Source organism: Chlamydotis macqueenii, chromosome 1 (genome assembly GCF_036417535.1).
Source record: "Chlamydotis macqueenii isolate bChlMac1 chromosome 1, bChlMac1.mat, whole genome shotgun sequence".
NCBI classification, from domain to species: domain Eukaryota; kingdom Metazoa; phylum Chordata; class Aves; order Otidiformes; family Otididae; genus Chlamydotis; species Chlamydotis macqueenii.
The window spans coordinates 50,266,651-50,280,826 of NC_141556.1; the positions used below are offsets into that span (position 1 = coordinate 50,266,651).

Genomic DNA, 14,176 nt, shown 5'->3' on the forward strand with positions numbered 1-14,176 from the left:
CCCCACTGAAATGACCAGCTCAGCTTGAGGAGGGAGCAGTGCCCCCCTTCCCTTGTGAACCCCCTTATGTTTGCTGTACTCAGTGCCTCTGAAATGCTGATCTTTCTAGCATCTGCTTTTGTATTTGCAGAACATCATCAAGAAAGTGATTGGACAAAAATTTGTGTACAAGTTTGTCTCCTTTCCTGAGATTTTAAAAATGGATCCACATGCTGTGGAAATCAGCAGAGAGAGCCTTTTGCTGCAGGACAGCGACTGTAAGATGCCTTCCGAGAGCAGGGATCAGCACAAGCATAGCTTGTCAGCACTGAAAAGCACAAGCCGCAATGAATATATCCACTCTGGCCTGTACTCCTCTTTCACTATCAATTCTCTGCAGAACCAGCCAGACCCTTACAAGCCAATCAAAACAGAAAAACTGGAGGAGAAGTCAGAAGGAAACACACCAGTCGAAGAAGTTCGGACTGTTATAAGATTTGTGACAAACAAAACAGACAAACAAGTTATGAGGCCCGTGGTGTCGTTGCCTTCCACTTCCGAAGCAGCAGCTGCCTCTGCTTTTCTCAGCTCATCAGTATCAGCTAAAATATCTTCCTTAATGCTACCCAACAGTGCCAGCATTTCATCTCCGTCATCATCTTCCTCCAGGTCACCATCTCTGTCTCCCACCTCACCCCTCCCTGCAGAACACAGGAGCCTCTTCCTTGAGTCCAGTTACCATGACTCTGATTCCCTTGAGCCGCTGAACCTGTCCTCAGGCTCCAAGGCAAAATCTCCATCTCTTCCCCCAAAGGCTAAAAAACCCAAAGGCTTGGAAATCTCTGCCCCGCCTATGGTTCTCTCCGGCACCGATATCGGTTCCATCGCCCTCAACAGCCCTGCGCTTCCTTCGGGATCCCTGACTCCAGCTTTCTTCACTGCACAGGTGAGATCTGCCTGTCTCCTCTAACTCTATGGGTCTGTCATCATCCAATGGAAAAAAAAAACAAAACCAACCGTATGGGGAAGAGGGAAACATAGCAGAGTTCTGAACGAAGGGTGGAAAGTACGTTCCTCCTGGGGTTCCTACATGAGTGTGGGAAAAGCCATCACAGTTCATAGACTATGTAGAACGATAATGAGATGGGCAGCCCTTAGTTAAGAAGAGTTAATAATTTATCAGTTCAAACCAGCCTCTAGGTCTACAAAACAAGTACAAAAAACCCAAGAAGGTTTTTTTGTAGGGCACAACTTGAGCATGTGTATTGTGGGCTGCTTGGTTAGATTTGTATCCATTCAGAGAGTGTGACCTTTCTATTAGTATTTGAATATGGAGCGAATTAATTGGTTTCTAAGACAAGACTGTTGAGCCAGTTTCAATTTCCAAAGTTTTACAGATTCACGGGGTATTTGCCAGAGCTTCCGTTCAGCAGACACCTACTGAATAACCAGTAGGTTACTTGGTTCTTTTTAATCACATATTTGTGGTAATGTCAATGGTGAGTTCTCCTTTTCAAGCAAGTCCGTTAAAAAAGGTCTTAGCACTTCAGAGAAGAGGAAAATGACATAGATAATGACCTGATGTGTTCATTGGTGAGTTTTGTGTTATGCTATCGCTGCAAAACTAGAGAAAAAAATTCCAGACTAAAATGATCCCAATGGGGAACTCCCCCTAACACCCCCCCGGCTCCCAAAATAAAAGTTGATGCTGATACTAGCATTGAATGAAACAAACTGAACAGTAAATAAATAAATACAAAAACATGTGTTACAAGCTTTTATTTACATCCGGACTGTCTAGGGGGTCACATTGTGTCTGGAATCCCCTTTCTTCTTCCCTGTTGAAGGAGTTTTTGCACAGATGATGCCTGCAGCACAGTCACATGTTAGAGGTCTTTGAGCTGGGCAGCATCGTCTGCCTGCACGGCAGAAAGTCCTGGCAGAGGTGAGAGCATCGGCAGGTGCCCTCAGCCAGCACAGCACTTGCTTTTTTTAAGTTTTTCAGCTGGCTGCAGAGCCAGTTTGTGCAAAGCCATTGCAGTTCAGACACTCCTGTAGGACACTGAGATACGAGGCTGTGTCGCAAAGAAAGAGGATTTTGTGGGCCGTTATCTGTCAGTTTTGACATCGGAAAACCTTTAAGTGAAGTTCTGTTTGGCATGAAGAACAGAAGTGTGGCAAACCAAAATTGAGGTGCATTGACAGACTCTCGTAACCTCTAACTGTGGTATAACCACAGTAAGTATTTTGCTTGCAGGGAGCAAATCTGACAAATATATCAGAAGCCAAGCAAACACAATGACAGCCTGAGTTATTACAAGCTCGCTTTAATCTACTGCTGTCGAAAGCTCAGTGTGAACAGAGATTTATTTCTTCATTTTGTAATTATTTCTTGGAACACTTAATTTTCTCATTCCTCTATAAACTCATGTACTTACTACCCCTGAAAGACATAGAAGCGAATTAAGTAGATGATTGTGGCTCTCCTTTAGCAGGATGGTTAGCTAAGGCCATGGTGATTGTTATCTGACTTAATGGCATTACAAATCTTTTTTTACGGGTTGTCCTATCACAGAAGAGGCAGATGGCACCCGTGTAGGGTGGTCCCTGGGTCCATTTATTTAAACTTTTGGCTATACAGCAACACAACTTTTCCCCCTGTCTTTTAGCCTTCTATTTCCAGTGTGGATAAGAAGCACCCTGCATCCTAAATACTTGACCTGAATATAAAGTAAAAACTGTACAATAACTATGTTCAGCTAATTGTAAAACCACATTGCAAAATAACTAAAGCCATAATTTAGGCTGGAAATCTGCAGTTCATCCCATTCTCCTAGGAAGAACGTGCATCATCTCCTCAAACAATCTCTGATTTATGAGGTCCCAGTGGTAAACACCTCCTTCCATGGGGCAGGTCCAGAACAGGCTGTCTGACATCAGTGCCTGCTTCAAGAGAGATGCAGGTTCAGAGAAGGTCCTGCTGCCTGAGAGGATATTTCAGATGCTTTTCTGTCCTACCTGCTGGTCACAAAGAAGACCCTCAGGTGGAGCCCTGTGAAAGGGCACGTGGTATGCACAACCAGTTTCAGAATAGAAAAATGGGTTTGAAGATGTCAGTGCACACAGTACTATACTTTGGTAGAGAACTGTCAGCTTTCCATTTGGTTAGCTTCAAAGAGAGATATTTAGATTTTGGTCAGTACTTGCTTCTTTTACAGATTACTAATGCTTGTTATTTTTGTTGGCTCTCCCTTGGCCAATCTGGATGTATAATTTTGAGTCACTTTTTTTCTTCAGGCCTCTACTTTAGCATTTGTGCATGTACATTACCACATGCTCTTTCCATACAGACAAAGTAGTGTGCCTACCGCCAGCACGTGCGTGGTCTGTATTGTATCCACGTACACATGTGCCTAATGGCCTGGGAAGTAACGTACGTGTGACAGCACTTGTCTGTTATCTGACAGCTGGAAGTGAGGAGAAAGATTGTACTTACACACATTCTTTGTCGGAGAAGTCAGGAGCCATGAGCATCGTTGCTTAACATAATCCTCTCTGTGCAATTAATTATTTCTATTTAAACCGTTCCTATGCTTAGATTATAATGATGTTTTTTTTATGTAGGAACTTCCCACTGGGTTCCACATCTAATACCAGATGTACAGCTGCATGAGGGCAGAAAATGAAGTGACACATCAATTTCCGCATGTAATTTCAGGATGGCCTGTGCTGTGGTGTTGTTTAGATTTACATTTCCTTTGGGGGTTTTGATGCTTGGCTGATGGTGATACTGAGAACAAGCCTGGGAGGCCCCGTGCCCTTTTTGCATTAAATTTTAACAGATTTGGAGGCTTGCTTTGGCTGGCTCTTGGCTCGGGCAGAAGTTGCAGACATTAGTGCTCTGATCATCAGAGGAGGCGAGCTTTGCTTAGCACTGTTGTTAGGCGTGTTAACATGCTTCCAGGGATGAATGGAGGACAGCTCAGTTTCAAATCTCCTCTCTCTGAAGACTTGTTCTGCCTGTATCTAGGTAGGAATAAACACCTCCAAGTTTTCCTTATTATTTTCAAAAGACCCTCTCAAGAACTGTGTTTTCAGTTCTGGATGTCTGCCGCTTCTTACAGAAAAAACAAATGCGGCGTAGCTCAGTGGAGCTCTTAGCACGGTTGGCACAATACTGTGTCCTTAGCTGAATGTTGCTGGGTCTTGCTGCTTACATCTTTGGTTTTAAGGTTAGTAGGCTCTTCTGTAAGTAGATCTCAGTATTTATCCTGACCTAATTAGGTGTGTTCTTTGTCAGTCTGGTAAATCCCTGTCGAGAGCCTTCTGCCTGCGGAGCATCAGCTTGCAACGGCACAGGAAAGGCGCTTTCGCTGCTGCCATTTTCCTGCCCTGTGGAAGCACTGCAGTCCTGGGAAGAGGGTGCTAGTGAAGGAACCCATTCACAAGTGCCTGCTTGTCAAACATTTTTTCTCAGCTATCTTGACAAGAGCTGTCACTTGATCAGCTCAAGACAGACATTTTCTCCTCACCAGGCCTCCATCCACTCTTTGCCCTTTTTGATGTCATCCAAATACATCCCAGCCCTGACCTCCCTGGTGCTCCCGTGACCACTGTACCTGCAGTTTTACCGCATGAACACCAATCTCGAGGTTCTCCTAGTGCACAGCTTTATCCCACTGCAGCTCATGCTACACTAGCTGCCAGATTGCTCACCCCTTGGCTGGGCAACCTTCTATTCCATATTCCACCTTCTCAGTGCATCAAACCCAAGCTCCATCCTCCCTTTTCAAGCCTCTTCGCAACCTTCCTCTCCTCACCATTCACCTGGTTTCCCAGCATTAGCAGCCTTTAGATGTAATTGTGTTTTCCATGGAGTTTGGTATTTCTGATCCACCTTCTTCGGTACAAGGGAGATGGCAGTGTCTTTTCCTTTGCATGTCACCATGAATCCCAGTTCTGTTGAGGTGCCTTAGAGAAATCAGCCCCTTCAAGAGCAGCCAAGCTCTTTGTAATAAACAGCCTTTCAGACACCTTGGGACAGAATCACTGGGAGGACCTTAATATTTCCTGCTCCTTGTCTCTCCTGTCGCTTGTGCTGGTGTTAAACTAATTGTTTGACCCTGTTGTGAACTCCAGTGCGAGCACGTCAGAGCAGGTCTGTATTCCTCTGCATTTGCACAGAACCTCGAACATCACAGCTGATCTCTCAGGCACCGCTTTGCAAATAATACATCCATCATACCTGAAAATACTCGTGACCTGTGGTACCTGCGTTTCTGAGCCTGCTCACCGCAGAGTCCTAGCAACATGATGTGACAGCCCGTGGTGTAAGCGGGTGTTAAGTGACACCCCAGTTGCAATTGCAATACGTAGGAGTTTATATTTCTGGCCTGGTGGGAAGCTAGCAGGTGTTAGAAGGCACGACGTGCTGGTTACTAGGGGGAGATACTCCTCGTCTTCTGTCTTCTCTTTCTATATTTTAAACTCTGGACAAACTGATGCCCCAGTTCAGCAGAGCACTGAGGCCCTTGTCCTACACAGTGAAACATGTACTTACTTGCCAAGTGTGCATACGAATTCCATTAAGTGCTTTGCTAACTAGAACTGATTTTGATAACTGGCATCAAGATTACTGGTGAGATTAACTCATGTGAAACTGTCACATCACTTTAATGTTCTTTTTTTGGAAAAAGAAAAGTTATTCTGGAAACAGAGTAATTCATGTGACTCTTCCATTGAGTGGAGATTTGCATGTGCTGTAGCTCTGTCTCCTTTCCAACTGTGCTTTAGAATTGCTGAGAGCAATGCCAGCTCTCCTCGTGCGCCATGGCACTGGAAGGAGCCACCTCTAAGTTGGGAAAAGCCTTGGTTTCTTAGTTCTCACCATTTTAGTTCTATTTAAACAATTATCTGTGCTCTCTGCAGTCCCTCTGGGCACCCAAGCCTTACACCTGCCTCTCACTGCATCAGCCTGTGCACTGCCAGTTTCTTGAATCTTCTTCCATTTTGAGCAGGCACCATCAGAGGAGTAAATTTCAAAGGCCAGCAATGGCTCTTTTAGCTCCACATGCAACTGCATGAATGCTTCAAAAGCTGCAGTCAGTTCAAGCAATCACTGCCCTTCAAAAGGCAAAAAATTCTTCTGAAGGAGACCAGGCTGTGTTTACAGACATTGGGGCACGCATGGTGTTCTGTACAGTAGCATGAACATGGTTCAAATAAACAATAACTGCGCTTCTCCTTAAGCAAATCCCAATAGAAATGAAACCAGTTTGCCTCTGAAGGACTATTAAAGGTGCAGGTATCCAGTACAGGATTCAGGGCTGGATGGGCAGTTGCTGCTGGCCAGTACACTCAGCATGGTGTCTGTCTGAATGAACCACAGGGTCATTGGACAGGCTGGGTTGGAAGGGACCTCCAAGTGCAAGACGTCAGGAGTTGTGACTACTGAATGGAGCTGTAATTCCCAAGGCATGCATCATGGGGTGTTTTGGTTTTTTTTCTTCTTTTTTTTTGTCTTGCAGACCCCAAATGGATTATTGCTGACCCCAAGCCCGCTCCTGTCTAGCATTCATTTCTGGAGCAGCCTCAGTCCTGTTGCTCCTCTGAGTCCTGCCAGGCTGCAGGGACCAAACAGTCTGTTCCAGGTAGGTCTTTTCAATGCACAGGTTTCGTTTCTGAAAGCGCAGGTGTGGAAGAGACATCAGAGGAACATCTCCTTACATCAGTCTGGAGCTTCTCAAATAGTTTGAGACAACATGGCAGTTAATTGGCATTTTTAATGAGAGGTCTATTTACTTGTACCCTCTTTAAACCCTTGGCAGCATGGTCAGAACCTACAGGGCAGTGTCTACTGCAGCCAGCACACACATATTGCATGAAGGAAACAGAAATAAATGCTGGACCCCAGTAAGAGTAGGTAACTGCACCCTCAGAGCTTCAGGAAGAGAGTGCAAACCAGTCAGGAACCAGCCAGGAGAGTCGTGGAACATGGACTCTAGGAAAAGCAAGACCAGTTTGGGTCTCACACAGTAAGGTGGGTGTAGGTTTATCCTTCTGTCTTAATGAGCTACTTCTCACTCAGAAAGATGGGGCATAGTTGTGTTTACAATAAGGGTGCTCTGAACCCAAAGGCTCTATTTCCAGTTCTCCTGCAAATTGTCCATGTGTCCTCAACCAAGTTATGTCATACCTCTGAGCACGACCTCTTCATATGTAACAGGAGAAAGGCAGCGTTGTCTCCTCTCTCATGGGAGTGTAAAAATCTCCCAAGTATTACAGAGATGTGGTAAATGCAAAAGTTATTAAGTAAACCATGATGGCCACAGCACTCAACTGCAGCATTCGCTCAAGGCTTGGAAAGAGGATGATGAGGGTGGCATGAGCAGCTCCAGGTGTAGCTGCTGCAAAACAGATGAGTCAATAAATCACAGAAGAAATTATGCTGATCAGCTGATGGCCATCTGAGCAGCTGAAGAATGCAGGGACACCCCTGGCATGAGCTCCCCAACTGCTGTGGAGGGCCAGCACTAACCCAAGGAGGGGCCTGTTCCTAGACAGGGTCCCCATGTTAGTCTCTGACCCTTCAGGGAGACTGACTGCCCAATTCCTCAAGTGCTCTGCTCAGGTGTGGTCCTCATGAGGGTAGTAAGTCCTTCTACCTCCAGTGGGACAGCAGAGCATACAGTCCTTATTTGTGATTCAGATAAACTCATTTATCCCTATTGAACCTTAGTTTGGCATATCTGGTTAAATCCAGCCAGACGTTGCATTTGAGAGGGAAGCGTCTGAGCCAGGGCCTGGAATGAGCCTGTACAGACGCATGCTGGCCACCCTTTGCAGGAACTGAAAGTGAAGAGTGGCCTTGGCTCTCTCCCTCCTGAGAGACCCCAAGGGCCTTCTACAAATGATGCTTGATTCAAGCACAGGCCACAATGACAAGTCTGTAGCACGCGCGCAAAGCTTTATTTTAACAGCCAAATAGGAAATGGCAACCACAGCTGAAGCGTGGCCAACCCCACCGAGAACTGTTGGGTCAGCCTGTGTAGGTGTCGGGGCAGAGCTCTCCCCAGGCTGCTGCACCAGCCAGGCCATGCTCCACGCAGCTGGTCAGGGAATGAAGGAAAGAGCTGGAGCTGCTTCACAAGTTGCTTTTGTTTTCACCTAGTCCTTCTCACTGGAAGTTGAAAGAACATTTGTTCATTGTTGAAGGAGTCAAAATCCTGCCAGCAGCTAGAGGCCTGCCTGCCTCTGCCCCCATGCCTGCTGGCTTGTGTGGAGGAGAGATCAGGCTCCCATATTTCTTTTTCTTTTGGGTGTGTGCTGCTTTTCACACTAGCACTATGCTTGGCACTGCCTAGTTCTTTAGTACCAGTATTTGTGTAAGTACAAGGACCAGGATGGGATCCATCCGCATCCAGCCCAGGACAAGCCTATGGAAGAGTATGGTCCTTCCCTTGACGAACCAGGCAGAGCCTGTTCTGGCACTGCTGGACACAACTACGTGCATACTCCTTCACAAAGCATGTAGATGCTTGTTAACTGGTAAAAAAAATCCTCTCCTTCAATGCTTATAAGGTGAAAGCAACTCCCACACACCTATGCCTATACACCCTTACAGACTATGTAGAACATCACTGAAATGTGCAGTCTCCTTCCACACAATTTACCTTGACATATTGACCTAGCTGGAAAGTCTTCCCTTTGAAGCCACACCACTGTATAATTAACCTTATTTTGATGTTTCCTCATTAGTTTGAAATTACCACATAACTGGAATGGCAAGAGACTTGCACAGAATTGGTTAATTCAAGAAAATGCAGCCAAACTTAAAGACTACCAAGTTAGCTTGGATTAAGTGCTAACTAAACTCAGCATATCTTCTTGGTTACTACTGTCCAGACGGTAACACTGAGAGGGTGTAGTTAAGTCCCAGATCCTCATTGTATGGAGGCGTAGGAATAAAGAGCATCGTCTGGCCCCAGGGGCTACTGAGACAACAGGAAGAACAAGAGAGCTGGGTTGGGGTGGAGACCAGGGGAAGGATGAAATCATGATGTTAACATCATTTGCATCTCGGGCCATAGTGCCAGCGTGCCACCTGCCTCGACAGACACCAAAGATTAAACAACTCTCGTTTTGTTAGCTTCAGAAATCACATGAACCACATTGCAATTTCCATGTCTCTAGAAACCCAGACTGGAAAAGCAAGAGCTTGTAATTAAGTTCTGTGTTTTAATGAATCTTGGCGGAAATGATAAAGACATTTGCTGATGTTTGGGTTGGTGAAAAGAGAGCTATCAGCCAGTCCTGGCCATGGCAGGCGTGTGGTGCCAGCCCCCCGCCGCACGCTGCTGAGCCTGCGCTGCTCGGCTTGATTTTCAGCTGAACGTTGGAAGACAGATACCATTAACTAACATCTTAGTGGAAGAATAATCCTGTTACAAGCAGATTACGTGCACTTGTAGAGGTCGATTACACCACAGTTGGCTGTTGAAGGACTGATCTGATAAGGGGGCAAATACAGCAGACACACGAAGTCGGGAGCTCTGTTACTCATCTCTGTCTCCCTCAAGCCAACAGAAACCAAGTGCCAAGTGCTCGTGGAAATGGGCCTGGAGGCCAGATTGGTGTATACCACTGGGATAATTCCCACCTCATGCTGTAGCAAGTTTATTCCACCTACTTGCTTTGCTTTTTCTCAGATCAGATGTTAAGAACTAGTCAATACACATCACTGCAGGCAAGTTACAGTCAGGATGCTGCCATGAACTAGAAATATATGGCTTATGTATCAAATTAGTATTTTTTGCACAGTATTTCAGAAGTAGAATGTTAATACTAAATTACAATGTATTCTGCTTCATATCCTGAATAATCCAGTGCACCTAGTTTAGTTTCTTAGTGATTACAGAGGGAAACTAATTACTTGAGAGTAATTTTCCCCAGTTTTGTATTCACAATTGTACTTTTTCTGCCCTAAAACTACGTATCAGCTTTCACTTTTGCAAGCTCTTTCCTGCTTACCTTTTACAAAGGCCAGATGAAAAGATGGATTTTAATGAATATTTTGTAGATTGAAAAGCAATTTTGAGAGCAGAATGGATGGCAAAGATTGCTCTGTAGTATTCACTTTCCTAGGTTGATGATAGCTGTATTGTTACGTGAACTTCTATATAAAATAATTATATCAGTAGATTTATACATCCCCATACATTTAGGAATAGTTCAGGTTTCATCCTGTTTTACATTCACAGTGGCGGAGGCAGGGATTTGGTGTATATCTTCCTGTATAGAGATGACAGGTCTTGAAACCATCTGGGGTCAGTTGCTCATGCTAAATGCACAGGCTTCTGGGCTGAATGCTTTGAGAGAAAGAGTAATTTTTACTTTTTGGCCTCTTACAGTTTCCAACTCTGCTAAATGGTCACATACCAATGCCACTCCCCAATCTGGACAGAGCCTCTTCTCCAGTACTGCTTTCCCCAAACGCTCAGAAATCCTGATGACGCCTCATCACGCCAAGGACTTATTGGTGGATTTAACACTTCATTCCTATGGGCTAGTTTTTCCTGTGTCATGAGAAGGACATTGTGAAACCCTCTATTACTTTGGTTTGCACTTTTCATTACATGGATAATCTACTTTTATTATGTTAGCATTTTTAAACAGTGTTTATATATAAAAGTATATATAAATCTGTTTTGCATTAAATGAATTATAATTTTTTTATATCATAGCTCTCAAGTGTTGAACACTTCTGTTGTTGATGAAGTACTTTTCTTAATGGATTGCAACAATGTATCTAATAAGGATGTGAAGCTTCTTTTTAATCCCTTTTTCTGCATATTATGCATTGTGCTTGTGTAAACTATAACCGGCTGTGCCTTCTTTTGCATAATGTCATGTAAATGATTTTATATATTTTCTAGTATTAAGATAAAAAGTTGAAAGACAAAACTAGTATTGAACAGCCCTATGGTAGTATTTCAGTATTTTCTCCACAGATAGGCCATATGATGCTGTGTATTCATGTAACTTTGTATTAAGTGCTTTCAAATTGTATAAAAATAGCCTTACAATTTTTCTTCGCTGAAGTGAAAAACATAATCAACATTACAGTCAGGAGATGCATAGAGGAGTAACAAAGCCACACTTTGACATTTATGCCCAAATTATTCTGTGGAGTTGCAACAGGAACTGGGCTATGTATATTCATGAGACATTTCCAGCATTTGAGAATACTTTTGTAGAAAAGGAGATGTTCCTCAGAATTTATTTGGCATATACTTCTTACAAACTCTTAATGTTACAGCTGGAAAGACTGCAGGTAATCTCTGTCCTCCTAGGGAATGAGGATCGTTCCCGATAGAGAATTTCCAGGTGCTTTGTTCAGTCATGCCAAGTGCCTTCTACTATTTCCCTGGAAAGATTATTCTAGCTACTAAAACTCAGAAGGTCACACTTCCCCTTCCCCAAAGCTGGAAAAGCTACAGGACTGTAAATGAAAGCCTGGTGCTTGTAAAGAGGCATACTGTACATGTGGGATGTTTATGTGTAAACATCTGAATTCTGGATTAAAAAACAACACTGTGTTACTATATACTTGCAACTTGAACTTACTGGGTATGTCCTCCACCTTGAGGTGATGGTTTAGTCATCTAAATGTCAGGTTAGGATTAGGCTAGACTCCTTGGCACCACAGATTCTAATCTTGGCAGGGCTGATGCAAATCTTCAGTTTTCTGAGGTGGCTAAATTGGGTTGAATGCAGCTTTATCATGTACGTTTTCCAGATGAGACCTTCAAAAACCAAACCAAAATCAGAATCCTGTTTGCTACACGTCATTAGAGCTTCTACTTTGCTTTCTGGCCAAGTGTCTGGTCAAAAGTCCGTTCCTTTTGAAATGGATGCAGTGAGTTGTCTGCTGATTTTCTGTTTGGATGCATTTCAGTGATGATGTGTGTAGTTAATTGTAAAGTGCTTTTGGATCCTTCAATCTGAAAGGTGCTAAATAAACATTTTATTAATGCAGTTCTGATGTTGAAAAGCCATTTTTGGGGCAGAGGTAGTCTGACAAAAGGCAGCAGGAATTTTCCTCAGGCTCCTGAATTGCACAACAAAAATGACTCCTCAGTTTCACTCGCAGTAATTAACGGCATAAAAAGCTGCCATATCTGGATGACGTACCAGTGCTGATAAACAGAGCAATTAGGTGCAAGACTTAAGGAAAAAGAATGAAACACACAGGAAGTCATTCGCTGGATTCAGCATTTTAAGAGCTCCAAGACGTCCCACCCCGTGCAGTCAAAACTAGAAGAGAAACCTATGCAAAATTTATGAGTGAAGGGAAATTTTATACGAAGTAAAATCAGAATAGGTTGGAAGAAAGGGCAGCACATAACTGATGGGATTGACTAGGCTAGTGGAGATTAAATCAGCAGGGCTTGCAGGCCAAACATTTCTCTTTCAATGGATTCCCCCCAGGTACATGGAGTATTTTTCAGTAACTAAGTTACAGAGAGGCAATTATTCACACTCTAGAGCCAACTCTCATCTCATTTTTAAAGAAGCACGAATGCCTACTTCAGTAGGGTCCCGCCTTGTACCCTCCATTATCGCTAATGGGAGAACAAGGCAGAGAGATGAAGTGTTTCTCACTATGAGTTTAAGAAGTAGATACTCATGAAAATTTGGTCTTCGACTTAATAAGAAGTATTAAATACCACACTGCAAAAAAATCAGATGAGCACAAGAGGAGGAAGTGTGTGACAGAGAAGAAATTCTTAAAAGAAAAAGCACCCAGATTCTCATTGCTTTTTTCCTTCCAAGGTTTACTAAGGTAGATTTTTTTTTTTATTTTCACAAGGCTCAACACATGCACATCTCCTCTCCCACACTCCTGCCCCTTGAGTGGCTTTGTTTCTCTTTTAAAGATCACAGAAAATAGCAATTCTGGGGAAAAAAAAAAAAAAAGAAAAAAGAAAAAATCTATTTCAACAAATTACTGTAAGGATCTGAGAGAATCCAGTAAAACTTCAGTGAAGACACCCAGAAAGAGGAAAGTAGTGCTGTCTTCTCATTTTTGAGAGAATAAAAATGGCCTTCTTTTGCTAGTTGACTTTTCAATTAAAAAAAAAAAAAAAGGGTTTGTCAAAATGAAATCTGCCTTCCAAATTGGTCAATAATGTGGAAAAAAAAATTCTTCCTACTGGGAGGAATTTATACAAATGAAATCCAGCCTCTCAAGTCTAACACTTAGCTAAACACTAGATTGTTATGCCTTATGCTTCAAAGAAAATATTCTATTAGTAATTTTCTATTGAATTTTATTAACAGGTATTGTTTTAACTGTAGAGGAAAATCAAATAAATGTTTTTTTTTAAATAAATACTGTGAAAGCGTCAATATTTCTGTGGCATGGAGAGCTGCAAGCCAACACTCTCAGGGAACAAAACAGGAGTTACTCACTTTTCAGTATTCTTGTTAGTAATTGCAATTTGATCATACTTGAGGGATTTTTTTTTGACGGATTTACACTTTATTCATGCTTCAGCAACACAGAAGATTTTCAATACTATACGGGCTAGGTGCACGGTTAGGTTATTTTTGGCTTACCTTTCCGTTGTTTTTTCAGAAAAGTAAGTATTCAGGAGTAGAGCTACAGCTACTGGGTAGCTTTGCCAAGAGATTGCACACATCATCTGCCCTGGCACAGGTAAGTGGCTTCAGTTCTGAAGAAAAATTTCAAGGTGGGGAAAACAGTGATGGGTGATAACCAACTACAGAAAAAGAAAGATTTGACACACTTCCATTACGTCAACAAAGAACAATTTGTTTTGTCTAGAACTAGTCTCATCAGACAGGCACTTGCCGATCTGGAAATACCTACTAAAGAAGTAATGAAGTGCCAGCAAGATTACTGTGTAAAGGGGAGCCGGTCCTTTACACCAGACTACAGCACTTAATTTTAACAGAACGAGTCTCTGCATTAAGAGGCTGTGTGGTCTTGTGCCTACAGGAAGCATCTTCAGAAGCCATCATGACCACCAAATTGAGAACATGCACTGTAACTACGGGTAGTCTTTAACGTAAGGGCATCGCTGTTCCCTTGTGATCTTGAAACTGTATATCCTGTAGGATAAACATGGGTCACACAGATTTAAGAACACCTCTACCAAATAATCAGAAAACT

The 14,176-nt window shown here is 43.1% G+C and overlaps 1 protein-coding gene across 1 annotated transcript in view; it reads left to right on the forward strand.

Annotated features, from left to right (window-relative positions):
• ELK3 (ETS transcription factor ELK3) overlaps nt 1-12,015 on the forward strand; it is a 39,438-nt gene extending 27,423 nt beyond the window's left edge. Inside the window, exons 3-5 of the mRNA XM_086750605.1 lie at nt 131-925; nt 6,507-6,629; nt 10,389-12,015. Of these exons, the coding sequence (XP_086606731.1) occupies nt 131-925; nt 6,507-6,629; nt 10,389-10,487 (1,017 nt within the window). The 3' untranslated portion in view covers nt 10,488-12,015. The remainder of the gene's footprint in view (nt 1-130; nt 926-6,506; nt 6,630-10,388) is intronic.
• The last annotated feature ends 2,161 nt before the right edge of the window (nt 12,016-14,176 follow it).